General features: G+C 48.5%; 2 protein-coding genes across 2 annotated transcripts in view; both read left to right on the top strand.

Annotated features, from left to right (window-relative positions):
* Positions 1-5,507, top strand: LOC148155402 (echinoderm microtubule-associated protein-like 6). Its single transcript, XM_088012842.1, has 8 exons — positions 1-10; positions 646-773; positions 841-909; positions 1,251-1,436; positions 1,587-1,722; positions 4,688-4,761; positions 4,934-5,061; positions 5,332-5,507. Exons 1-8 carry the CDS (start codon positions 1-3, stop codon positions 5,471-5,473), a joined length of 873 nt encoding a protein of 290 aa, XP_087868968.1. The 3' UTR covers positions 5,474-5,507.
* A 529-nt stretch (positions 5,508-6,036) lies between these two features.
* LOC106916288 (echinoderm microtubule-associated protein-like 6) overlaps positions 6,037-13,527 on the top strand; it is a 32,297-nt gene continuing 24,806 nt past the window's right edge. The window contains exons 1-8 of the mRNA XM_088012841.1: positions 6,037-6,174; positions 6,389-6,503; positions 6,750-6,959; positions 7,038-7,205; positions 8,007-8,113; positions 8,367-8,485; positions 11,978-12,164; positions 13,189-13,294. Of these exons, the coding sequence (XP_087868967.1) occupies positions 6,037-6,174; positions 6,389-6,503; positions 6,750-6,959; positions 7,038-7,205; positions 8,007-8,113; positions 8,367-8,485; positions 11,978-12,164; positions 13,189-13,294 (1,150 nt within the window). The remainder of the gene's footprint in view (positions 6,175-6,388; positions 6,504-6,749; positions 6,960-7,037; positions 7,206-8,006; positions 8,114-8,366; positions 8,486-11,977; positions 12,165-13,188; positions 13,295-13,527) is intronic.

Here is a 13,527-nt window from a genome sequence, read left to right as displayed (position 1 = left end):
ATGATTTCAGGTGTGATTTAAAGAAACAAACTGATATTTTTATTGATTAGTTATTGATTAACCATCAGAGGTTTTTCTTCCTCTGCATCGTTTTTATTCTTTAGCTGAAGGTCAAAGGTCAGGTTAGGACACCAAGCTGGGGGTCAGATTCATCTTCTGTTGGTCCAGTTGGTGGTTCTGGTCCCAAACCAGTATGAGGGAACTGGATTTATGACCTGAACAGAACCAGAACCAGTACCGGTTCTGCCTGCTGCCATTTCTCTGGTGTCTCAAGTTTTCAACTGAAAACAGTTTTTCTTCCCTCAGTCGTTTCATCCGGCGAAGCAAAGAAGAGCAAACCCAGAAAGTTTCCTGGACCCGGTTCTGGTCCAGCAGCTTCCTGTCTGCTGGACCAGAACCAGAACTCTGTCAGGATGATGAAGAACATTCATCTCCAGATAAAAACCTTTTATGGATCAGAACCATTTCCTGCTGCTTCATCTGTTTCCCTCTGGCGCCGACACAAACAGCCGGAACCGAACCAGAACAATAAAATAATCATAAATCCAGTTAGTAATCAATCAGAGTTCAGGTTTATTATCAAGTCTGACGGCAGTGTGTGTGCGTGTGTGTTGTGAGGAAGCAGCTCTGGTTCTGACCCAGCAGAACCTGAACCGATCTCTGTTTCTTTGCAGCGGTTGGTGTCGGTCGGGTTGGACGCCAAGAACACGGTTTGTATCTGGGAGTGGAGGAAGGGGAAGATCCTGGCCTCAGCCAGCGGACACTCGGACCGGGTAGGAGCCGGTCCTGATGGGTTCTGATGGGTTCTGAAGGGTTCTAACAGCTTCTCTGTCTCTGCAGATCTTTGATGTTTGCTGGGATCCGTTTCAGCAGAACCGCCTGGTGAGCTGTGGTGTCAAACACATCAAGGTGAGATGTGGATAGGTTCTGATCGGCTTTCTGGTTCTGATCTCAGAGTCAAACTGGAACCGGTTTGGCCCCGCCCCCAAAAACATTTTAAAGATAAATCACCAAAAATGGGCGGAGCCAAGAGACGGTTGGGGCGTGGCCTAGAGAGGGGTTAGGGTGTACAGAACATGGATGGATTACATATAATATCAGTTTTTAGTATCAGCCCAGTTTTATCGGCCGATAGCAACATTACTGTGTGTCTGTAGTTTAAAATGATTTTAAAATAAAACCTTAAAGATCCTGTGAAGCTTCCTGGGCGGTCCGGCTGTCAGAACCAGCGGTTCTGTTTGTCCCGGTAGTTCTGGTCGCTCTGTGGGAACGCGCTGACGCCGAAGCGAGGGATCTTCGGGAAGACGGGCGACCTGCAGACCATCCTGTGTGTGGCGTCGGCTAAAGATGACGTCACGTACTCCGGCGCGCTCAACGGAGACGTGTACGTGTGGAGAGGCCTGACGCTGCTGAGGACGGTCCAGTCGGCCCACGGGGTGAGCTGCCCGTCGCCATGGAGACGCAGCTTTAACCTTCAGAGACAAACGAACTCCAGGCGATTTATGTGTCTGAAACATTATAAGGGTTTATTATTAAAGTCGCAGTTTTCCTTCAGATTGTGTAGTTTCCTTGAATGTTTCCTCCAGGCCGGGATCTTCAGCTTGTTTTCCTGTGAGGAAGGATTCGCCACCGGAGGCAGAGACGGCTGCATCCGGCTCTGGGACGTCGACTTCAAACCCGTCACCAAGATCGACCTGAGGGAGGCCGAGCAGGGATACAAGGGTAACTACAGAGAACAAACTACACAAGAGCAAACTACAGAGAACAAACTACACAGGCGCAAACTACAGAGAACAAACTACACAGGAGCAAAGTACACAGGAGCAAACTACAGAGAACAAACTACACAGAAACAAACTACACAGGAGCAAACTACAGAGAACAAACTACAGAGAACAAACTACACAGGTGCAAACTACAGAGAACAAACTACACAGGAGCAAACTACAGAGAACAAACTACACAGAAACAAACTACACAGGAGCAATCTACAGAGAACAAACTACAGAGAAGAAACTACACAGAAACAAACTACAGAGAACAAACTACACAGGAGCAAACTACACAGGAGCAAACTACAGAGAACAAACTACACAGAAACAAACTACACAGGAGCAATCTACAGAGAACAAACTACAGAGAAGAAACTACACAGGAGCAAACTACAGAGAACAAACTACACAGGAGCAAACTACAGAGAACAAACTACACAGAAACAAACTACACAGGAGCAATCTACAGAGAACAAACTACAGAGAACAAACTACACAGGAGCAAACTACAGAGAACAAACTACACAGGAGCAAACTACACAGGAGCAAACTACAGAGAACAAACTACACAGAAACAAACTACACAGGAGCAATCTACAGAGAACAAACTACAGAGAAGAAACTACACAGAAACAAACTACAGAGAACAAACTACACAGGAGCAAACTACAGAGAACAAACTACACAGGAACAAACTACAGAGAACAAACTACACAGGAGCAAACTACACAGAAACAAACTACAGAGAACAAACTACACAGGAACAAACTACAGAGAACAAACTACACAGGAGCAAACTACAGAGAACAAATTACACAGGAGCAAACTACAGAGAACAAACTACACAGGAGCAAACTACAGAGAACAAACTACACAGAAACAAACTGCACAGGAGCAATCTACAGAGAACAAACTACAGAGAAGAAACTACACAGGAGCAAACTACAGAGAACAAACTACACAGGAGCAAACTACAGAGAACAAACTACACAGAAACAAACTACACAGGAGCAATCTACAGAGAACAAACTACACAGGAGCAAACTACAGAGAACAAACTACACAGGAGCAAACTACACAGGAGCAAACTACAGAGAACAATCTACACAGAAACAAACTACACAGGAGCAATCTACAGAGAACAAACTACAGAGAAGAAACTACACAGAAACAAACTACAGAGAACAAACTACACAGGAGCAAACTACAGAGAACAAACTACACAGGAACAAACTACAGAGAACAAACTACACAGGAGCAAACTACACAGAAACAAACTACAGAGAACAAACTACACAGGAACAAACTACAGAGAACAAACTACACAGGAGCAAACTACAGAGAACAAACTACACAGGAGCAAACTACAGAGAACAAATTACACAGGAGCAAACTACAGAGAACAAACTACACAGGAGCAAACTACAGAGAACAAACTACACAGAAACAAACTGCACAGGAGCAATCTACAGAGAACAAACTACAGAGAAGAAACTACACAGAAACAAACTACAGAGAACAAACTACACAGGAGCAAACTACAGAGAACAAACTACACAGGAACAAACTACAGAGAACAAACTACACAGGAGCAAACTACACAGAAACAAACTACACAGGAGCAAACTACAGAGAACAAACTACACAGGAGCAAACTACACAGAAACAAAATGCAGAGAACAAACAACACAGGAACAATCTACAGAGAACAAACTACACAGGAACAAACTACAGAGAACAAACTACACAGGAGCAAACTACACAGAAACGAACTACACAGGAGCAAACTACAGAGAACAAACTACACAGGTACAATCTACAGAGAACAAACTACACAGGAGCAAACTACACAGAAACAAAATAGAGAACAAACTACACAGGAGCAATCTACAGACAACAAACTACAGAGAACAAACTACACAGGAGCAAACCACAGAGAACAAACTACACAGGAGCAAACTACAGAGAACAAACTACACAAGAGCAAACTACAGAGAACAAACTACAGAGAACAAACTACACAGAAACAAAATACAGAGAACAAACTGCACAAACAAAATACGGAGAACAAACTACACAGGAACAGTCTACAGAGAACAAACTACACAGGAACAAACTACAGAGAACAAACTACACAGGAACAAACTACAGAGAACAAACTACACAGGCGCAAACTACAGAGAACAAACTACACAGGCGCAAACTACAGAGAACAAACTACACAGGCGCAAACTACAAAGAACAAACTACACAGGAGCAATCTACAGAGAACAAACTACACAGGAGCAAACTACACTGAAACAAAATACAGATAACAAACTACACAGGAACAAACTACAGAGAACAAACTACACAGGCGCAAACTACAGAGAACAAACTACACAGGCGCAAACTACAGAGAACAAACTACACAGGCGCAAACTACAGAGAACAAACTACACAGGAGCAATCTACAGAGAACAAACTACACAGGAACAAACTACACAGAAACAAACTACACAGGAACAAACTACACAGGAGCAATCTACAGAGAACATACTACAGTTACATGTTAGTTTTTCCTGGGTTAAATGAGTTCCCACATCATAATGCTGCCTCTACCATTCTGCATCATTTAGTTCTTTTATTTAACTGATTATTTCATATAAACTCCTTCATGTCTGGGTTTTATTTTTAATTTAACTTTTTTTCATAATGTGATGCAAAAACATTTTTTTCTGGTCGCTTTTTATGATCTGGTGTAGAATAAGTTCCAAGTTTAACAGAAATCATGAGAAAATAACTGAACATTAATTTCTTTCAGTCAGTTTTAACTTTATTATAAAAGTTAAACTCATATATTATCCTGGTTTCGTTGTGATTAATGAACTCGGATCTGATCCGTGTTTCCTCCTCTTCCTCCCTGTCTGGTCCAGGTCTGTCCATCCGGAGCGTGTGCTGGCGAGCCGACCGGATCCTGGCAGGAACTCAGGACAGCGAGATCTTTGAGGTGAGGAGGAACCGGAAACGTGTTTCAGGAAAAATGTTTTATTCTGGTTCATTAAACCTAATGCAGCTCAGCGTCTCTAATGAACAAACTGTCGCCATTAATGAAAAGTTTATGAAGATTAATGTAGATTTATTTATCAGCAACAGTGTTCATGTGTTCATCCGGTGAGCAGGTGATGGTGCGAGAGCGCGACAAGCCGCTGCTCATCATGCAGGGTCACAGCGAGGGCGAACTCTGGGCTCTGGACGTTCATCCCAAAAAACCTCTGGCTGTAACCGGCAGCGACGACCGATCCGTCAGGTGGGAAACGATGTCATACTGGGAGCCGCCCAGTAACACCAGTACTGCACTGGGGGCAGAGTTAGAATAGTTATAATAGAAATATAATCTACTGTCCCTCAGTGGGGAAATTCAGGTTGACCAGCAGCAAAGTGACAAACAGATGAAGGTTCATATGAAGGTGAAAATATAAAAACTAAAGATAAACGGGAAAATACGGCATGACAAAAATAATTTTATAGTGGAGAACCACACGAAGTTGTGCGTGGTGTGTGTGTGTGTGTGTGTCAGGTTGTGGAGCCTGGTCGACCACGCCCTCATCGCACGTTGCAACATGGAGGAGGCGGTCCGCAGCGTGGCGTTCAGCCTGGATGGATCCCAGCTGGCTCTGGGGATGAAGGACGGATCCTTCACCGTGCTGAGAGTCAGGTGAGCCAGATGCATCCCGACCGGGCCCCCTGACCCCGACCGGGCCCCCCGACCCCGACCAGGTCCCCTGACCTGGAGCAGATGCTAATGTTTATCCTGTGATGCTAATCAGATGCTAATGTTTATCCTGTGATGCTAATCGGATGCTAATGTTTAGCCTGTGATCCTAACTGGATGCTAATGTTTATCCTGTGATGCTAACCGGATGCTAATGTTTATCCCGTGATGCTAACCGGATGCTAATGTTTATCCCGTGATGCTAACCAGATGCTAATATTTACCCTGTGATTCTAACTGGATGCTAATATTTACCCTGTGATTCTAACTGGATGCTAATGTTTAGCCTGTGATCCTAACTGGATGCTAATGTTTATCCCGTGATGCTAACCAGATGCTAATATTTACCCTGTGATTCTAACTGGATGCTAATGTTTACCCTGTGATCCTAACTGGATGCTAATGTTTATCCCGTGATGCTAACCGGATGCTAATGTTTATCCCATGATGCTAACCAGATGCTAATGTTTACCCTGTGATTCTAACCGGATGCTCCGCCCACTCAGGGACATGACAGAGGTCGTCCACATCAAGGACAGGAAGGAGGTGATCCATGAGATGAAGTTCTCTCCAGACGGGGCGTATCTAGCTGTCGGCTCCAACGACGGCCTGGTGGACGTTTACGCCGTCGCCCAGAGATACAAGAAGGTCAGGAAGCCTTAGCAGGAAGTGATGCTGCACAGACAGAGACGATCCAGAAATATAAAAGCCAACCAGACAACTAGATTAAAATTCATGCAGTCCAGTTTAATGTCCAGTTATGTGGTTCACTTTGTCAGATGTTAAAATGTTTTCTACTGGAGGAAACCCAGCAGTGGCTGAATCCCTGACTGGCAGCCATCTTTCCTCTGACTGGTTCCAGGTGGGAGAATGCAGTAAATCCACCAGTTTCATCACACACCTGGACTGGACTGTGGACGGGAAGATCCTGCAGAGCAACGACGGAGCCGGAGAACGCCTCTTCTACCGGATGCCCAGTGAGTCTGGACAGAGTAAAGACTGGATCAATCCGATCGATCTGATCAGATCAATATCATCAGATCAGAGTCTGTAGAGTTGATCCATTCTTCTCTACTTCACCGATCGATCAGGTTCCGAGTCGTTTCTTCCTGCAGATGAAAGTCAGCCATTTTCTTTCTGTCTGGTTTCTATGGATGATGGTTATTGATCGTTTCCATGGCAACAGCAGCATTTGTGGAGATCTGCTTTCCTTCCTCCTGCAGTGGGGAAACCCATCACCAACGAGGAGGTTAAAGGTCAGCGCTGGGCCTCCTGGAGCAGCGTCCTGGGGTCAGAGGTCAGCGGCATCTGGCCAAAGTACTCTGACTCGACGACCGTCAACGCGGTGGATGCCAACCTGTCAGCCGGCGTCCTGGTGTCCGGGGACGACCTGGGCCTGGTGAAGCTGTACCGCTTCCCCTGCCTGCGGAAAGGTCGGCTGCTCCGCCTGCGGCTTTGCTTCGTTTCGCTTTGCTTCTCTCTCAACAATCTGCCTCTCGTTTGCCTCCAAGGAGCCAAATTCAAGAAGTACCTGGGCCACTCGGCGCACGTCACCAACGTCCGCTGGTCCAGCGACCTGCAGAGTGTCCTGACCACCGGCGGAGCCGACCATGCCCTCTTCCAGTGGCGCTTCCTGCCGGAGGACGGGGCGGGCGGAGCGCCGGACGGAAACACAGCAGGTGGGACAGGAAGGACGTTCCTCACTTCCTCCAAGATCCAACAGGATCGATAATCCCAAACCTTCAGAGGGAGTTTTAACGACGACTGAACATTTCCAGAGCTTTACTGGGAGTAAATTAATGAAACATCACCATGGTTACTCAGAAAACATATGAATGTAAAATATGTCTGGGTTTGGTTCTGGATGTATGTGAGGAAAACCAGTTTTTCAGAAAACGATGCAGAATAAATGAATTCTGTGAGCAGAACTTTAGGAGAACGTTTGGCCCACAGGGGGCGCTGGTCGAGTTCTTAGGGAGTTTATTTATCGCCAACTGGTTGTTTTCATTGTTTCATTGAGACGTTCGGGTCGGTTCTGTTTGGAACAGGACCTTTACATGGGTTCTGACGGACCGGACCGGGTCAGGTTCTGTCTGACCCGGTAGAACTCTGAGGTCGATGTGAAGCATGTTGACTGTAAACAGGAGAGGAACCAGAACTCCTGAGCTGATGCGTCTCAGATCAGAGCAGAAAAACTGAAACAAGCAAAACTAACAAAATGTCCAGAAAGTTTTCACTGATATTCTGTCATTTGAACGGATTTTATTCTCCGACCAACTGATTCACATTCAGTTGGTCATGAAAACGATGAAGACGTTCAGACAGTATGTTACGTCTCTGACGTCATAAGTTACTGTAATAACCAACCCAAACTAGTCCTGTCGAATGGAACATGATGTCACTGAAACCTGTTAAAAGGACATGAGCACAGAGGTCAAAGGTGAAGCCACTCAGAGAATCCGTGTCTCTTTGTCGCTCAGAGAGTCTCGGCGACTCCAACAGTGAAGAGTCGGACAGCGACGCCTCCGACGTCCCGGAGCTCGACTCCGACATCGAACAGGAAACGCAGATCAACTACGAGCGGCAGGTGAGAATCTGACCTCTGACCCTGACCTGACCTCTGACCCTGACCTGACCTCTGACCCTGACCTGACCCCACCCGATCTGACCTCCAGAGAAAGCGCTGCTGCACGGATCCTCCATCAGCTCATCTGCAGGAAGCAGCTGCTGCTGCAGCTCTGTGACTGCAGCGATGCCGCAGCCTGACGCTGTGTTTGTGCTGCTGCAGCTCTGTGACTGCAGCGATGCCGCAGCCTGACGCTGTGTTTGTGCTGCTGCAGGTCTATAAGGAGGATCTGCCTCAGCTGCAGCAGCAGAGCAGAGAGAAGAAGCAGCAGGTTGGATCCCTGAAGAGGCAGAGCGGACCGGACCAGGGCCTGCGCCTGCAGTTTGTTCACGGGTACGTTACCATGGAGACGGGCTGCAGTCTGACATCGGGATTATTAATCTGCAATAAATCCTGTTTCTGATCCACATCACAAACTCAGATCAAACATTCCTGTCATTGAGGGAAAAACGGTCCAGTCAAAGTTCATCAGATTAAAAACCAGATTAATGTTGAAAGGTTTGCAGCTTCATTACGTCTGGATTAGAACTTCAGGAGAACCGATCGATTCTGATGATCAATAACATCAGATTATAATTTTAATAAATCCAACTTCAGATTTGATTCACTGAGTTCAGAAGGTTAAACAGAACCAGAACCACCAGAACCAGAACCACCAGAACCAATCAGAACCAGAACCATCAGAACCAGAACCACCGGACCCACCAGAACCAGAACCACCAGAACCAATCAGAACCACCAGAACCAGATTCTGTCTGGATCCATGTTTCTCTCCTGTGGATGAATCTCTCTGGACCAACTCAAACGGTTCTGCTGTAGATCTGCTGTTAGGTTCTGGACTGTGGTTCTGTTGAAGACCCGGTTTGGACCCAGATTCAGCTTCTGGACTCCAGAAAAGCTGCACCAACAGTGAACGTCCTGGTCGGGTTAAAAACTCTGAGGTTTAAAAAATGATGCAATATGGGATGGTTTGGATTAATGCAGTTAAAATGGCCTAGTCAAAGTCCAGACCTGAATGGTTTCGACAAGGGCTGATCACAACCAGCCCGTATCATCATGCCTCCACTCCGTGTTTGTTTTTCTCTCAACATCTGAGATCAGCTTCATCCAGACTGGAGTCCAGCGGCCATCTTGGATTTGAAGAAAAGAGTTTTTCTCCACAACCTTCCTGCTGTGTGTGTGACCTCTACGCTGTGTGTGTGACCTCTACGCTGTGTGTGTGACCTCTACGCGGTGTGTGACCTCTACGGTGTGTGTGTGACCTCTACACTGTGTGTGTGACCTCTACGCTGTGTGTGACCTCTACACTGTGTGTGTGACCTCTACGCTGTGTGTGACCTCTATGCTGTGTGTGACCTCTACGCTGTGTGTGTGACCTCTACGCTGTGTGTGTGACCTCTATGCTGTGTGTGACCTCTACGCTGTGTGTGTGACCTCTATGCTGTGTGTGACCTCTACGCTGTGTGTGTGACCTCTACGCTGTGTGTGTGACCTCTACGCTGTGTGTGTGACCTCTACGCTGTGTGTGTGACCTCTACGCTGTGTGTGTGACCTCTACGCTGTGTGTGACCTCTACGCTGTGTGTGTGACCTCTACGCTGTGTGTGTGACCTCTACGCTGTGTGTGTGACCTCTACGCTGTGTGTGACCTCTACGCTGTGTGTGTGACCTCTACGCTGTGTGTGTGACCTCTACGCTGTGTGTGTGACCTCTACGCTGTGTGTGTGACCTCTACGCTGTGTGTGACCTCTACGCTGTGTGTGTGACCTCTACGCTGTGTGTGTGACCTCTACGCTGTGTGTGTGACCTCTACGCTGTGTGTGACCTCTACGCTGTGTGTGTGACCTCTACGCTGTGTGTGACCTCTACGCTGTGTGTGTGACCTCTACGCTGTGTGTGACCTCTACGCTGTGTGTGTGACCTCTACGCTGTGTGTGACCTCTACGCTGTGTGTGACCTCTATGCTGTGTGTGACCTCTGCGCTGTGTGTGTGACCTCTGCGCTGTGTGTGTGACCTCTGCGCTGTGTGTGTGACCTCTATGCTGTGTGTGACTTCTACGCTGTGTGTGTGACCTCTACGCTGTGTGTGTGACCTCTACGCTGTGTGTGTGACCTCTACGCTGTGTGTGTGACCTCTGCGCTGTGTGTGTGACCTCTGCGCTGTGTGTGTGACCTCTACGCTGTGTGTGTGACCTCTACGCTGTGTGTGTGACCTCTGCGCTGTGTGTGTGACCTCTACGCTGTGTGTGACCTCTACGCTGTGTGTGTGACCTCTACGCTGTGTGTGACCTCTACGCTGTGTGTGTGACCTCTGCGCTGTGTGTGTGACCTCTGCGCTGTGTGTGTGACCTCTACGCTGTGTGTGACCTTTGCGCTGTGTGTGTGACCTCTACGCTGTGTGTGACCTTTGCGCTGTGTGTGTGACCTCTACGCTGTGTGTGACCTTTGCGCTGTGTGTGTGACCTCTACGCTGTGTGTGACCTTTGCGCTCTGTGTGTGACCTCTACGCTGTGTGTGTGACCTCTACGCTGTGTGTGTGACCTCTATGCTGTGTGTGACCTCTACGCTGTGTGTGTGACCTCTACGCTGTGTGTGTGACCTTTGCGCTCTGTGTGTGACCTCTACGCTGTGTGTGTGACCTCTACGCTGTGTGTGTGACCTCTACGCTGTGTGTGACCTCTACGCTGTGTGTGTGACCTCTACGCAGTGTGTGTGACCTCTACGCTGTGTGTGTGACCTCTATGCTGTGTGTGACCTCTACGCTGTGTGTGTGACCTCTATGCTGTGTGTGTGACCTCTACGCTGTGTGTGACCTCTACGCTGTGTGTGTGACCTCTACGCTGTGTGTGTGACCTCTATGCTGTGTGTGACTTCTATGCTGTGTGTGACCTCTACGCTGTGTGTGTGACCTCTATGCTGTGTGTGACCTCTACGCTGTGTGTGTGACCTCTACGCTGTGTGTGACCTCTATGCTGTGTGTGACCTCTACGCTGTGTGTGTGACCTCTACGCTGTGTGTGTGACCTCTACGCTGTGTGTGACCTCTACGCTGTGTGTGACCTCTACATTGTGTGTGTGACCTCTACGCTGTGTGTGACCTCTACGCTGTGTGTGTGACCTCTATGCTGTGTGTGACCACTACGCTGTGTGTGACCTCTATGCTGTGTGTGACCTCTACGCTGTGTGTGACCTCTACGCTGTGTGTGTGGCCTCTACGCTGTGTGTGACCTCTACGCTGTGTGTGTGACCTCTATGCTGTGTGTGTGACCTCTACGCTGTGTGTGTGACCTCTACGCTGTGTGTGTGACCTCTATGCTGTGTGTGACCTCTACGCTGTGTGTGTGACCTCTACGCTGTGTGTGTGACCTCTACGCTGTGTGTGTGACCTCTATGCTGTGTGTGACCACTACGCTGTGTGTGACCTCTATGCTGTGTGTGACCTCTACGCTGTGTGTGTGTGACCTCTATGCTGTGTGTGACCTCTACGCTGTGTGTGTGACCTCTATGCTGTGTGTGACCTCTACGCTGTGTGTGTGTGACCTCTATGCTGTGTGTGACCTCTACGCTGTGTGTGACCTCTACGCTGTGTGTGTGACCTCTACGCTGTGTGTGTGACCTCTATGCTGTGTGTGACCTCTACGCTGTGTGTGTGACCTCTATGCTGTGTGTGACCTCTATGCTGTGTGTGTGACCTCTACGCTGTGTGTGTGACCTCTACGCTGTGTGTGTGACCTCTATGCTGTGTGTGACCTCTATGCTGTGTGTGACCTCTATGCTGTGTGTGACCTCTACGCTGTGTGTGACCTCTACGCTGTGTGTGTGTCCAGTTACCGTGGTTACGACTGCAGGAACAACCTGTTCTACGCCCAGAGCGGTGAGGTGGTGTACCATGTGGCCGCGGTGGGCGTGGTTTACAACCGGCAGCTGCACAGCCAGCGGTTCTACCTCGGCCATGACGACGACATCCTGAGCCTCAGCATCCACCCACTGAAGGACTACGCCGCTACGGGACAGGTGGACAGAGACACACGGACACAGAGACAGACATGGAGACAGATAGTCAGATTCTTCCAGAGTCTTTCTGAGCAACACGTTGTTTCTTTCTGCTGCTGCTTCGTTCTTCCAGCTGTTAGTTTCAGTTTTATCTGCTGGTTTAAGTGATTTTTCCCTTAAATCTGAATTAATCTGATTTAAATATAATCATCAATGCTTGAAATGTGACAGTTTGTAAACTAATCATGAAGCCATAAGTATCACGGTCAGGTCGACACGATGAGGGATGGAGAAGCTTTGCAGCTTGTAAACCCTGACTGGTCCAGACCGACTGGTCCAGACCGACCGGTCCAGACCGACTGGTCCAGACTGTCTGGTCCAGACTGACCGGTCCAGACTGACCGGTCCGGAGCGACCGGTCCAGACCGACCGGTCCAGATTGTCCGGTCCAGATTGTCCGGTCCAGACTGACCGGTCCGGAGCGACCGGTCCAGACCGACCGGTCCAGATTGTCCGGTCCAGATTGTCCGGTCCAGACTGACCGGTCCAGACCGACCGGTCCAGACCGACCGGTCCAGACTGACCGGTCCAGACTGACTGGTTCAGACTGTCTGGTCCAGACTGACCGGTCCAGACTGACCGGTCCAGACTGACTGGTCCAGACTGACCGGTCCAGACTGACTGGTTCAGACTGTCTGGTCCAGACTGACCGGTCCAGACTGACCGGTCCAGACTGACCGGTCCAGACTGACTGGTCCAGACTGACCGGTTCAGACTGTCTGGTCCAGACTGACCGGTCCAGACTGACCGGTCCAGACTGACCGGTCCAGACTGACTGGTCCAGACCGACCGGTCCAGATTGTCCGGTCCAGATTGTCCGGTCCAGACTGTCCGGTCCAGACCGACCGGTCCAGACTGACCGGTCCAGATTGTCCAGTCCAGATTGTCCGGTCCAGACTGACCGGTCCAGACCGACCGGTCCAGACTGACCGGTCCGGACCGACCGGTCCAGATTGTCCGGTCCAGACTGTCCGTCTGTCCTCAGGTGGGCAGAGACCCGGCCGTCCATGTCTGGGACGTCCAGACCCTGAAGTGTCTGTCCCTGCTGAGGGGTCAGCACCAGAGAGGCGTCTGCGCTCTCGACTTCTCAGGTAAAGATTAAAGTTTTATTATTAAAAATAATCAGAAATGATCTGATTTCTCAGTGAAATCATTAAAATGGTTCATTTAGAAACTCTCTCTTCCTTCGATATGAATCCTTCAGTTAAAACACGATTTATTTCTGGATGTTAATATTTCTTTAATCTTATTTTACGGTTTATGTGAAACAGCTGGATGCCTCAGTTCTCTGTTGGATGTAAAGCAATGAAACCATCTGAGACTC

The sequence above is a fragment of the Poecilia mexicana genome, unplaced genomic scaffold, assembly GCF_051168715.1.
Source record: "Poecilia mexicana isolate PSO_F unplaced genomic scaffold, ASM5116871v1 scaffold_15, whole genome shotgun sequence".
In the NCBI taxonomy this organism is placed as follows: Eukaryota; Metazoa; Chordata; class Actinopteri; order Cyprinodontiformes; family Poeciliidae; genus Poecilia; species Poecilia mexicana.
The sequence above is the reverse complement of the archived record's forward strand: the minus strand, read 5'-3'. Positions and strand labels throughout refer to the sequence as shown.